Source organism: Phascolarctos cinereus, unplaced genomic scaffold (genome assembly GCF_003287225.1).
Source record: "Phascolarctos cinereus isolate Bilbo 61053 unplaced genomic scaffold, phaCin_HiC Scaffold_2;HRSCAF=192, whole genome shotgun sequence".
In the NCBI taxonomy this organism is placed as follows: Eukaryota; Metazoa; Chordata; class Mammalia; order Diprotodontia; family Phascolarctidae; genus Phascolarctos; species Phascolarctos cinereus.
Window position 1 is genome coordinate 110935852 of NW_027555625.1, and position 14354 is coordinate 110950205.

Sequence of the window (14354 nt, forward strand, 5' to 3'; positions counted from 1 at the left end):
ATCTCATTTTAGAACACATTTCAATGATAACTTTGTGTTTAGGAAAAACACATACCACTCACCCTGAATAAAGCCACTTACATAGGTAAATGGCTATGTACAATAGAGCAGGTGATAACACTGCCACCTCAATATACACTCCCCACCCCCCACGGAAAATACGGCAATCTTACCATCAACTAACTGCTGGACTTTTTAGAATCTTGATTTTACAAAGTTTATTACATTTCCAACACTAGCATTATAGAGCTTATCAAAATGATCTAGTAACCTATCTAGGCTCATCTCTCAAATTCCCCCGGCATTGGCTGGTTGGGTATTCAGGGGACTGGCTAACTATTACTCCTCCTCAAGGTTCTAAAGGTAAACTTGAGAAGCTGGGGTTTTGAGAACTATTGCTCATGAGTCTCTTTCCATTGTATTTATTATCATTATTTCCCAACATTAACACATAGTTCAAATTTAAAGTTATTGCTATCAACTTACCCAAAGTTTCTCTCATATTCTTGTACAAATTAATGGAGTCTGTATCCTTCATAAATTCTCGCACAACTTCTCCCTGATCATTTTCTACAACCAACACTTCTTCAGGTTTAGCCATTCGACTCACCATCAATAAACGGACCTATTTACAATATATTAATGGGGGAAAAATCTTAACATTAGGGCTTTAACATGTCAATGGATTTATGATTAATAGTGACACTTCCCTCCATTGTTGACTATACCCCATCCATACATCTGGTTCCACGAAATTTTTCTCATATTCCTCTAAAGAGGATCTACCTACTAAGTTGGGTGCCTTCTTCTAGAGAATTTTGTATTCAGCAACAAATTGAAAAAGGGCCTCCTCAAGGAGATCCATGCTTACCTGAGAGAGCAAATTAAGCAGCCCAACAATCCACATACCCAATATTGACCAATGAACATACCCATATTGATGAGTCAATACTTGAACACAGCATTTGGGACAGGCATATAGAACCAGGCTGATATGATCTGGGAAACCGTACAGTGCTTTCAATGACCACAAATAGCACCCCAAAGATAGCTAGCTTTTACATAGTGTGTTACAGTTTACAAAGAGCTTTACTAAAATGTTACCCCATTTGAAACCTACAACAACTCTGAGACAAGACACTATTATCATCACCCCATTTTACAGATGATAAAATGCAGGGAAGATATTTAATGATCTGTCCCCAAAGTTCCACAGCTGTGTCACGCTTATGAAAATGTTTCGGGGAGAGTTCAAATGCAGGACTTCTTGACCCCCAAGTGGCTCTAGCCACTGTGTCTATCACCCACTTGGTTGCAGTATTGCCCGATAATTGTGACCTTGGAAAAGTGGTAGAGATACACTAGAGTTTCTTGCTAACGAGTTAAGTCTTGTTACCAAGAACACTGATGACTAGATAGATGAATTAGAGTGAATAAATGCTAAGAGGGCTTCCTATGCTGGCAGTCAAGAAATGGGTGAGGTCCAGGTAAGAAGTTATTCTCAATCTAAGTTTTCTACTACTCTTAAGTATCAAATATCACAAATTCAGTTCATCCAGCTAACTTTCTGGCAGGAGGAAGGATAGCTTTTTGAAAGGAAGCTATGCAGTCATTTCTGCACACGTGAGTTACCTTGGATAATACAGGGAGGTAAAGTTGTCTCCTGGGAGGAACATCAAAATGTTGACTTCCAGAGAGCATTGGAGAGGCAGATGTGGAAAACGGACTTTCTCTGTATAGTTCAGCCGCCAAATGGTTCCAATACTCAAGACAAATCTTGAAGATTTCAGTTTCTTCTACTTCAGATACCAACAACATATAGTGAAGAGCCTATGCAAAGCAAGGAAACTAGGTGTTAGGAAAAAATGGTCCTATGTCAAATTCACTTCTTTACACAAACAAATCCCCCCTAATACGACTTGGTACTTTGATGAAAAATCCCTATCTAAAGCTTTACGGCGTTATGTGCAGAAATAAGTTCTACAATATACTTGTCCAAGATAAAGATGAAAAAAAATTCCTACCTCCATCAATGTTTCCCTGAGACTTAATCGCTTTTCTATAAGTTGACCATGTTCTTTAAGAAATGTACAGAGAAACAAACTGAGATTCTGGATGAAATTTTGTTCATCATCTTTTCCATTGGAGTAAGCAAGTCGAATATTGGTATTTAAAGGTAACATCTGAAATTAAAGATAGCATTTTTATATATTTAGCAATAAAAATAAAAGCTCTTCTTTTACCTATTCTTAACTGGATAGGTTTCCAAAAATGTGTCACTCCAAGTAATATTTAGCTTATATTCAAAGACTTCCAAGGTTTCCTGCTATTATTATTAGGCATTACCAAAATTTTGGCTATAATTCAAAGCCAATCTCTATCCCATCCCCACCCTGTCTATTGAACTTCATCCTGTTGCTCATAAATAATTTTTCATATCACTTAGTAACACAGTAAATCACTGTTAAGTACCTTAAGTAAAAGGTCAAGATCAAGCTGTATTTCTACTTTTTTTTTTTTAACACCCAGAACCCAAAACCTTAGATTGGGCAACAAGACCTGAATGTAAACAAGAATCATCTAATAACATACTTATCCTTTTGATGAACTCTTAAGAAAATCGTGAACTTTTTCAAAATACTAATTTTAGACCGTATCTTCCTAGCTTCTCTCTCTCTTTTTGCTTTTTGGTGAGGCAATTGGGGTTAAATGACTTGCCCAGGGTCACACAGCTAGCTGAGTGTCAAGTGTCTGAGGCCACATTTGAACTCAGGTCCTCCTGACTCCAAAGCTGGAGCTCTATCCACTGCGCCCCTAGCTTCTCTTTCAATGAAGTACTTATTGTAAGCAAACTGATTTCCCCATAACAATTACAGAATTCTAATGAATATTTTCACTGATTTACCTTCAACAATATAATCTGATCAAAATGAAATTCTAAAGAAGAATCACAAGTTACCTGTTTTAGCTGCATCATTGTCAGTGTAAATAGTGTTACAAATTGTTCCTCATACTGGCTTACACTCACACCAGCAATCTCAGTGAGGCACTTCAGAGAAACATTTCGAAACATTGGAACGTTTAGAAACTATTTAATGGAAGAAAAAAAGGAAACAGTAATGGACCCATAATAAGCGTTTAAGTAGAATCTATCAAGTGGGGGCGTGAATAAGTGATAAGGGAATAGATAAAATAAGAGAAATGAATTGCCACGTTACTATTATTCCCCCAGTAAATGACATTTTTGGTGCTTGAATTCTTAAAGTAACTTTATCCACACCATCTCTTACTAACATTTATTTAGCACTTACTCTTCAGGGTTGTTGTGAAGATCAAATGAGATGACTGTAAAGATCTATAGCACAATGGCTGGCACTTAGTAAGTGCTATGTACGTGTTCACTGTGTTATTAAATATAGACTCTACTGCAAAAACTACCATCCAGAAACAGAAGTAAGCAGCCTAAACAATGACCTTTTACTTTTCTGCATTAAAGGTATTAATTTGACTGAAGTTGTACATTCCCCATTGTTGAAAAAACAATGGAAAGTGGAACAACCAAGACACCATGAAGCAACTGAAAAGAACACACAGATGGATTATAAACCTTATGCACACACAATATTACTCTCTTATCTAGCATTAAAACATATTGGCAAACAATTGGTAAATTGCCAATTATAGCTGTTTAATGAAATAATTAGGAAGGAAAAAATCTTAAGTATACCTTATATATTAATGTGCTGATTAACTTGGTTTCGAAAATATATCCCAGCGGAATCCAGTTTAGAAATCTTAGCAATGTTTCCAAAGTGGCATGTACAAGCGTAGCACTTTGGGAATTTTCCTGCAACAAAAATATACCTACAGTAATTGTCTCCTAAAATGAGTAGTTTTCATTTAAAAAAAATAAAATAAAATTACTCACCATCACAAACTGACACAGCTGAAATATCTGTGAGAATTCATTGCACATGCTATAAAAAAGTTTAGAAGAAATCTTTCATTATAACATCTTATTAATATACAAGCAGCAATTTCTTTTTACCTTTTATTCTTTTCTAAATAAGAATGTAAGAAGTTTAATATTCTATTTTATAAACAATCCTATGACCAAGGCACCCTGTCTTGTAGATTACTTTGGTCTTAGGCAATTCAAGACATACAAAACTTAGTTTGTGTATTTTTGCTCCCCCCTCAACTATCAATCACCTCCAGTGTTTAAAGTAGTAAAGCAACATGGCCATTAACTTAATTCCTAAAAGTGCTATATGACAATAATCCTATGGACTATTAAACACCAAATAAATGCCTATCTTTCAGATGGCTAGCTTAATTTTGTCATCTGATTCTACCCTAAAAACTTCAGTCAAGTCAATACCTTTAACCCAGAGAAACAGTACTAAAATATTCCCTTGTGTCCAAATACTTGAAAGAAAAAAAGAAATGGCAACATCTACCAATAGTTTCCCTCAATATGATTTTATATTCTTGTGTATAAAACATTACAGACATCCATCTTGGGGGGGGGTGGAAGGGAAAAGGTCAAGTTTCCCACAAATATGTTTCTATTAGTAAAGGGGATTTTTTTGTTTTGCTATTTCCCTTAAGTTTGAAAAGACTCCCATTCATGAAAGAGAAATTATAACTTCCAGTTAATTTATAAATTAATTACCTAGGTATGGCTAAAAAGCTAGCTGCCCCCCCCCCCCATTTAGAACTAGTAAGAATTGCGGAAATTTAAAAAAAAACTGCAGAAAACACTAGTCAGGTGGAGACAAATAACCATAAACTTCTCAATTCACTTTAGACTGATTCCAGGGTATTTGCTTTAGGGCTACTTTCCTCATGCGTTTCTTACATGGCTTGCTTTCTCTCAAATCTGAATAATTCTCAAGTTCCCTTCATTCTTAAGGCTCAAAAGTTGCTATTTCTCTAAATATATGACTATCTTGAAGAGTAATAACTTTTAGACAATTCTATTATGAAATTTAAAAGACTACTCACCTGTCTTTCAAATGCTTTGCCTTCACTTGAGTGATCTGCCCACTGGAGAAATCAAATACTTCCTCACTCAATAGTTTAAGGATCACCATATTATTCTGGCAGAGACTTTCACTGGACCTACTTGCTCCTACAATGTCACTGATGAAAGTTGGCCAGTGTTTGGGCCATTCCTGCTTTAAGATCTAAGTGTACAAAACGCAAAATTATTTTACATTATAGTTAAGTTTGCTTCCTTCAATTAAAAAAAAAAGCCTTTAAAAAAAGTAGCAAGCCGTAGGCTGGTACTGACCATCAGACACCTGAGAACACCTAACAAGTTTAAAAAGTCTGTGTCAGTACCATCCATTCATTCATATTCTCTGCCTAAAAGAAGAGGCTTGACAACAGCCTCCATCCACATTACACGTTTCATTAAGGAGAACAGAAGTCATGATTATTTTTCATTGAACAAACCTATTAGAAGACATTAAGGATAAAAAGCCAAAGCCTTCAAAGATTTATACTTCTCCAAAAATGACTGAAATCTGATGCCAAAGCTCCAAAATATTTTCTAAGAACTACTAGGATCTCTAAGCATTCCTGTATTTTTCATCCCGAGTAAAGGGTGCTCAAAAAAAAAAAGCTAAACAATAAGCTAATACAATTACAAATAATTATAGCTTTTTCTGCACCCACACTTATTTATATATAAGTACTGATTTAGCCAACTTACAAGTCATAAGATATCTGAGCTATTATTTCTATATAATGACACTCCAAGTGGGAAGCTTACCTGAACAAGAATCATATTCAATTTTCCAATATACACCTTTTCTTTCTAGGGAAAGAAGTTTGGGGGGGGGGAGAGACAAAGCGTGAGGTTAGCTTATAAAAAGAGTCTAAATAGGTTCTGATCAAAGTGAATCTAACGGGTTTCCTACATACTGTTGCTACATTAAGGTGTATTATATGGTTAAGGAGGCAAAGAAAGAGGACAGGAAAGCCAAAAGAGGATAAGATGATATTATTATGCACAGGCCTAGTTTAAAAAGGAACATAGATCTAGACCTGGTAGGACTGCATAGTCCATCTAATGCAATCCTGCCCTCTCCCCTCAATTATACAGTTGAGGTAAAATGTCCTAGAAAAAGGGCTGCAAGCATCAGAGATGGGATTTGAACCCAGATCCTCTGGGTTCAAATTAGCTAGTGCTAATTTGACTGAACCAGACTTTTGTCACGTTGAAGAGAAATCTCACCTCTACACATGTCGGGTCAGATGAAGTCTTTATGATAAGGCCAACAACGTATTTTTTGATTCCTGCAAAAGTAATAATGACAGGGTCTTTATAAAGATGCCCTTTCATGTGTTAATATCTCTATTATGCCAAAATGTCATATCTATGCAAAATACATTTATATCTATATAAAATATTCCTAAGAAATATTTATAAAAATGAGATGACTCAAAATATTCCCTATAATTTTAAAAGGATAGCTCATTTTTTGTATTTAGTTGTAAATACAACTTAAAAATTAATATTTCCTCATTTAAGCTGAATAGATTTTACCTATATTAATAGCTAAATAACAGTGTTGTGAGCATTACAGAACTCAAATGAGAACAAATCTCATTTGATGCAGCAACCCTTTGAGCTAAGTATTATCTTTTTTCAGATGAGACAACTGGAGTTAAATAACTCACTCGGTTGCTCAACTAAAAAGTAGGATTAGAACTTAGTTCTCTCTTGACTGATTGTTCAATGCTCTTTCCACGCAGCAGACAGAAATTATACCAAGTTGTTCCTTCTAAGAGATGTTGTTCAGCCTAATTTTCTCAACTTTCCATGGAAATTTAGTTATTTTCCACCTATAATTAACAGTATGCTCTACAAAATCCACTTGTGATGCTTGATGTCATGGAAATGACCTAGGTCCTTGCAGACTATTCCAGTGAAACATAAGCTCTGAGAAGTTTTTACCACAATGGAAAGCTTTGAGAATGGTGCCGGCAACATACTGTGTTTACTTTCCAAGAACACTAGGTAAATAAGGAGACATTAATCACCATGCAATGAATTTGTTAGCTCCAGGAATTCACAAAATAGGGGGAAAAAAAAAAGAAAAAGATAAATAACCCTCTGTCCACTGAAGCTTTCCCACTTTTGCCATGATGATGAAAAGGTAGAAAAGGGGGAAGAAAATATTTGAATTACATTATTTAAGTACAACTAAACTAAATCAATCTTAATAGTTATGTGATAAATGAAAGGAAGACCAAATGAAGTTGTGCCTAACTCAATAATCACAAAGAACTTCTCCCAGGTGAGGCATATGAAGGTACTGCTTTTTTTAAGGTACCCAAAGAGGAATAAGGTATACCTCTTGGGATATATATTTGGTCATTTTGCATTGCAGGGCTCATGATAAGCACTTACAAGATCAACTGCCATAAAAATAAGTGCAGGGGCAGCTAGGTGGCACAGTGGATGGAGTACTGGCCCTGGAGTCAGGAGGACCTGAGTTCAAATCCAGTCTCAGACACATAACACTTCCTAGCTGTTTGACTGCACCAGTTACTTAACCCCAATTGCCTCACTAAAAAAAGCAAAACATAAAAGTGTAGCTGTTGTATTAACAATTATTACTTGGGATGAGGAAGCAAAATTCTACTAGAAGACAGGTTAAGAGGCTCCAAATTAAAACAACATTTGTTTTTAATTCAGTGACTGATACACTAGAGTAAACAGCAGGAAAAAAAAAGTTGGAAAACATGGAAAATTGATTCAAAGGCTTATCATATAGAAGCTTCCCATCCAAATACTGTACTTAGAATAATGAGGAACTGAATAAAGAAAGCACCAATCAACATCACAACATACAAATACATACACCTACAAACTGACTCAGGAAACAAATTAACATGTTAGAACAAAGATCAAAAACAAAACATAAGAATAAGATATTATTACCTCAAAAAAGCAACCAAGAAAATAATGAATTCCTACCCATCTATATGCCTCCTTGCCTGAGGTGTACAAGTCTTTGAGAATAATCTAAGCACACATAAAAATTCCTAGTTATGAAAGGGAAATAGTAAGGTCTTCCAAAAATTACATTCTACAGCAGACATCATCTTTATAGTCACGGCTGGTTGAAAAGCATAAAGTATCCTAAGAATTTTATAATACAGCAAAATGCAAACTTAAAAACTCTCCAACAAGAGCTCTCCATTACATATCCAAATGATACCTCAAAAGAATTAACAGAATTAAACTGGTTCTCTCATTATCAACAATAACATGAAGCATAAAAAAGATGTTTACCAAAGTGTTTGTTCTTTTCATGGTCATTTTCTCTGTCTCTCTCTGTCTCTCCCTCTCCCTCTCCCTCTCCCTCTCTCCAGCACAGCACTTTGGCCTAGGGAATTTTTATTTCAATACCACTGGTTTCCTTTATAATTCCTACTTATTTTGTGTTAAAACCATTATTCTGAGGAGGTCTCAGACATAAAAAAAGGTAAGAATTCTTGCTACAGAGGTGTGAAGTTCATCAAAATATTGTCCATAATTGTGCTTCCTTAACTGAGATAATCAGCTTAAAAGTCTGGTCACATACACACTAGAAAAACCAATTAGATAAAAAGTACCTATTTTTCTCATACCAGGATATGGAATAGAACTGTTCCATTAGTACATTATTGGAAAGATGCTGAAGTTGGACTATGAGCACAGAAACGAATAGGATTGGAATGAGTTGGCTTGCCTTCCAAAGTTCCATGGTACTTTTAATAATATTCAGTTCTTTTTTTAAACGAAAGCTATTATTTTAACGATCTTCACACAATTTCAATGTGCAAAGTTGAGGCTCATCCAAAGGGCAATGATGACAAGACATGCTTGAATATGCTTCATCATCCTGTCAACCATGAATTAGTACAGAGAAATGAAAAAATGGACAAGTCACACAGGGTAGACTGTGAAAGGATTCCAAACCTTCAGCCTGGAGAGAATATCCACCCACAATAATGGCATCAATATTTATCTGTTTATTGTTAACTTTCCTTAGGACTTCATTCTACATACAGTAATACACAATAGAATATAACTTACTGAAAAATCTACAAATTGCTCTGTGAAACCATCTGGTCTTAACATACCAATTGGAAATTGAGATACTCTGAATTTAGCTGGCATTTTCCACTATCGGGAAATCAGTAAATAAAACTGATTTTTATATTATGTTGCATAACTGTATTTCCCACCACAATCATATGGACTTTTCCTTACAATAAACTCAGCAATGTTTTACTAAAACATTTCCATGAAGGAGCAACAGGCCATTCACTTTAATGACAATACTCATAATTCAGAAATAGATTTAAACTAAACAACATAGCACAACAAAGAATGATCAATTCCAGGAATTTTTATCATTATTCCATTGAAGAGTGAGAATGAAATGAGTAGATATGAATGGCTTCAATTAAAAAAATAAAAAACACTCACACCAAGCATAAAGACTCTTATCTTTTTTTAAAAGAGGTAACCATCCTATTTCATATGGTATTTAAACCAAATACAATCACCTTATTTTTTTAAAATTAGGGGCACGTAGGTGGCACGGTGGATAGAGCACTGGCCCTGAAGTCAGGAGGACCTGAGTTCAAATCCGGCCTCAGACACATAACATCACTAGCTGTGTGACTCTGGGCAAGTCACTTAACCCCAACTGCCTCACCAAAAAACCCCCCAAAACATTATATTAATAACGCAAATTATCTTATAAATCCCATCCAATATATTACATGAAAAATGGTTTAAGTAATTCATACAAAAAAGTCATTTCTGCTTTAATACTTAAATTTAAATTACTGCCTATTTTCTCATGAGTTGTTCAAAACTTTAAGTTTATCAATGGGATTTGATTAGCAAATTAGATTGTGTTGGAGGTAGAGCCGAGATGGTGGAGTAAAGGCAGAGACTCATCTGAGCTCTCCCCACACTCTTCAAATACCTTTAAATGACCCTAAACAAATTCTAGAGAGGCAGGACCTACAAAAAGACAAGAGTGAAACAATTTTCCAGCCCAAGACAAGGTCAGCTTGAAAGGTCTTCTGCACCAGAGTGAGAGAAGAGTGCAGTCCAGCACTGGAAAGCAGATGAGGCCCCAGCAAAAAAAGGAACAGGCCTCAGGGTGACAATCAGAAGCAGTAGAGGTGGTTTCCAGACCTCTCAGCCCACAGATGGTAAAAGGATTGGACAACCAGTCAAAAAGAGATTAACAGGATTCCCTTTGCTGGCACCAGTGGCAAAAACTGCTTCATTGTCCATACTTGGAATTGGTTCACAGTCTTGGGTCTTGGTCCCAGTATGAGGAGGAGCACTAGCACAGCAGACCTTATGCAAGCAGGGGAGCAGTATCCTTGTCACAGTTCTAGTGCTGAAAAGAGCGCTTGTGGTAGCTCACAAACCAATGCCCAGTACAGGAAAAACACACCTCTTGGTAGATTATACCACCTTGAAAAAGCCAAAAATTTACAAGTCCCCAGAATTACCTCTGAAAATAGCTACACAAAAAAAACGTGAAGCTTGGGACAGTGACTCTTCCACTTGTCAAGCAGAGCCCCAGTATAGCTTAAGAGTTAAAAGTCAAGAAATAGGTAAAGGAAAAATTGGGAAGAGAAATGAGAGTGATGAAGAAAATCATGAAAAGAGTCCTTTACCACCTTGGTAAAGGAGGCAGAAAAAAAAAATACTGAAGAATACCTTAAAAAAAAAAAACACAACCCAACAGAACAGGCCAAATGGAAAAAGATATATACAAAAATTCACCCAAGAGAACAACTTAAAAAGAATTGGCCAAATGGAAGCTAATGACATCAAGAAACAATCAAACAAAATAAAAAGGATGGGAAAAAAAGGTGAAATCTCATTGGAAATAACTGACATGGAAAATCCATTCAGGAGAGATAAATTTAAGAATTACTGGACTACCTGAAAGTCATGATAAAAAAAAAAATAGCCTGACATCTTCCAAAAAGTTATCGAGCTAAACTGCCCTGATATTCTAGAACCAAACGGTAAAATAGAAATCAAAAAAATCCTAAAAGAGACCCCAAAATAAAAACTCCTGGGAATATTGTAGCCAAATTCCAGAGTTCCCAGGTCAAGGAGAGAATATTGCAAGCAGCCAGAAAGTTATCACCTAGCCACAGTTAGATTTAACACAAGATTTACCAGCTTCTACATTAAAGGACAAGAGGGTTTAGAATGTTATTCCGGAAGGCAAAGGAACTTGGATTACAACCAAGAATAACCTACACAGCAAAACGGGGTATAATTGTCCAGGGGAAAAAATGGATATTCAATGAAATAGAAGATTTTCAAGCATTCTTGATGAAAAGACCAGAGTTGAACAGAAAATGTGATTTTCAAATACAAGATGCAAAAAAAGCACAGAAAGGTAAACACAGGAAAGGGAAATCATAAGAGATTTAATAAGGTTAAACTGTTTATATTCCTATATGGGAAAATGATATTTATAACCTCTAAAAACCTTCTCATTACTAGGGCAGTTATAATGAGTATATGTAGACAGAAAGCAGAGGAGTGAGTTAAATATAATGGTATAATTCTCTAAAAAAAATTAAATTAAAATTAAGGGATGAGAAAGAAGAATGCACTGGGACGAGGGGAAAGGGAGGGATAGAATGGGATAAATTATCAAGAGGCTTGAGATTTTAAAGTGGAGGGGAAAATGGGGGAAGTAGGAAGGGGAGCACATCAGAATTGGCTCAAAGAGGGAATAAGATTTCTACACCCAACTGAGTGCGTGTAAAAATCTATCTTATTACATAGGAAAGTAGAAAGGCAAGGGCATAAGAGAAGTAGGGGTGAGGGGAGAGCTGATAGAAGGGAGGGCAATTTGGGGGAGGTAAAAGTGAGAAGCAAAATACTTTTGAGAATGGACAAGGTGAAGGTTTGAGAAAGTAGGACAAATGGGGAAAATAGGATGGTGGGAAATACATAGTTGCTAATCATTACTGTGAAAAAATTTTCATATTAAATTTCTCTGATAAAGATTCCATTTCTCAAACATGTTGAAAAATTGAGTCAAGTTTATAGGACAAAGAACTATTCCTCAATTGATAAATGGTCAAAGGATAGAACAAGCAGTTTTCAGACAAGGTCATTTGAAAAAAAAATGCTCTAAATCACTACTGCTTAAAGAAATGCAAATTAAAACAACTCACACCTGCCAGATTGGCTAATATTACAGAAAAGGAAAACGATAAATGTTGGAAGGGATGTGGAAAAATCAAAACAATAATGTACTATTGGGACGGAACCATTCTGGAGAACAATTTGGAACTATGCCCAAAGAGATAAAAACCAGAAGGATCTATGTGTAAAAAATATTTATAACAGCTCCTTTAGTGGTGGCAAAGAATTGAAAATTGAGGAGATGTCCATCAACTGGAGAATGGCTGAATAACTTATTGCATATGATTGTGATGGAATACTATTGTGCTTTAAGAAATGGTGAGGAGGATACTCTCACAAAAAAACACAGACTTATATGAACTGATGCAAAATAAAATCAGGAGAACACTGTACACAGTAACAGCAATACCGTATGATGATCTAATGAGTAACTTAGCTATTCTCAGCAATACAATGATCCAAGACAATTCTGTAGGACTTATGATGAAAGGTACTGTCCATTTCCACAGAAAGAACTGGTGCAGATCAAAGAATTTCTTTTTTTTGTCTGTTTTCTTTAACAGAATGACTTGGATGGAAACATGTTTTGCAAATTGGTTATCTTCTCAATTAGGGGCGGGAATAAGAGAATTTGGAACTCAAAATTTGAAATAAAAAAAAGAACGTTAAAATTGTTTTTACAATGGGGAAAAATAAAATAGATAAGATTAAAAAAATAGACTGTGTTGATGTAGGTATTTGTTTTCAATCTAATGCTTTATTTTACCTGTCTTTGTTAGGGCCTTGAAGCTCAACAAAAGCACGTTTAAGACTACAGCACCTGGCCTTTTCAGAAGGTTTCATTATAGTTATCTTTGACTACCAACGAATCTAGCCAGAATTCTTAATGGAGAAATTAAGTTATCAACACAAACCCAAAGATCAATAGCAGCCATATTATGTACTGATTAATACACTGTCCATGAGATAATCCTTAAACCTGCTGCACTATCTCTTACCAGAAAACAAAATTCTCTACTTTTTATTAAAATAGATTCCTTGACACACTACAGTATACCAAAACTCCTCCTTGTTGATTTTGTGGGCTTTTATTTTTTCCTCCCCAAAGCTAAGTTCTATAAGGTAACCTGGAAATCAAAATTCTCCAGTTACCTTTCTATAGTAATTATATAGGGGATAGGAGTGTTGTCACACATGAATGTCACCTAATGGGAACAGTGCCAGATTCTAAAAAATATGAATACAGTGACCCATGCCCAGTAGATTGTACTTAACAACTGACGACATTTAGAGAAAATAGCTGGTATTAAGCCCAGTAAAGCCTCATAGATTTTACCTTAATTCAAACTCTGTAGTGAAAGTGATTATACATACATACATATATATATATATATATATATATATATATATATATGTATGTATGTATATGTATATGTGTGTATATATATATGCGCCCATCAACTGCGGAATGGCTGAACAAGTTGTGGTATATGAATGTAATGGAATACTATTGTTCTGTAAGAAATGATGAGTGGGCAGGCTTAAAAAACAAACAAAAACCCTGGAAAGACTTATAAACTGAGCAGAACCAGAAGAACATTGTATACAGTAATAGCCACATTGTGTGATAATTTTCACAGACTTGGCTCTTCTTAGCAAAGCAAGGATCTAAGACAACTTCAAAAGAGTCACAATGGAAAATGCTTTCTAGATCAAGAGGAAGCACTAGAATGCAGATCAAAGTATACTATTTGCTCTCTTTTTTCTTGTTTTGTTTCTTCTTTCTCATGGTTCCTCCCATTTATTCTAATGTAAAAGTATGTTTAATATGGATGTATATGTCGAGCCTATGAGATTACATGCTATCATAGGGAGGGGAGAAAATTGAAAACTCAAAAGCTTATAAAAGTGAATGCTGAAAACTAAAAATAAATTAATTAAAAAAAGATATATACAACCCTGAGCAAAAATAGGGTTTGTTCTTGTGGTCTTTCTTAAAAGTAGAACAGGGGAGGGTTAACTAGTGAAGAAAACCCAATGTTCCCCCCCCCCCAACAATAGACATTGAATAGGAAGTAGAAATTTGTAAGTTTTCAGAATTCATCTATTATCTCATTTCATTCTTACTGTATTCTCCATGAGA

At 35.3% G+C, this 14354-nt stretch overlaps 1 protein-coding gene across 2 annotated transcripts in view; it reads right to left on the minus strand.

The window, feature by feature from the left end:
• Positions 1–14354, minus strand: part of XPO1 (exportin 1) — a 60286-nt gene that overhangs the window by 17544 nt on the left and 28388 nt on the right. For both annotated transcript variants that reach the window (XM_020985488.2, XM_020985489.2), the window contains 9 exons: positions 6245–6306; positions 5780–5824; positions 5008–5189; positions 3929–3977; positions 3728–3847; positions 2960–3088; positions 2025–2183; positions 1633–1830; positions 487–625 (listed from right to left, as the gene is read on the minus strand). In XM_020985488.2, the coding sequence (XP_020841147.1) occupies positions 487–625; positions 1633–1830; positions 2025–2183; positions 2960–3088; positions 3728–3847; positions 3929–3977; positions 5008–5189; positions 5780–5824; positions 6245–6306 (1083 nt within the window). The remainder of the gene's footprint in view (positions 1–486; positions 626–1632; positions 1831–2024; positions 2184–2959; positions 3089–3727; positions 3848–3928; positions 3978–5007; positions 5190–5779; positions 5825–6244; positions 6307–14354) is intronic.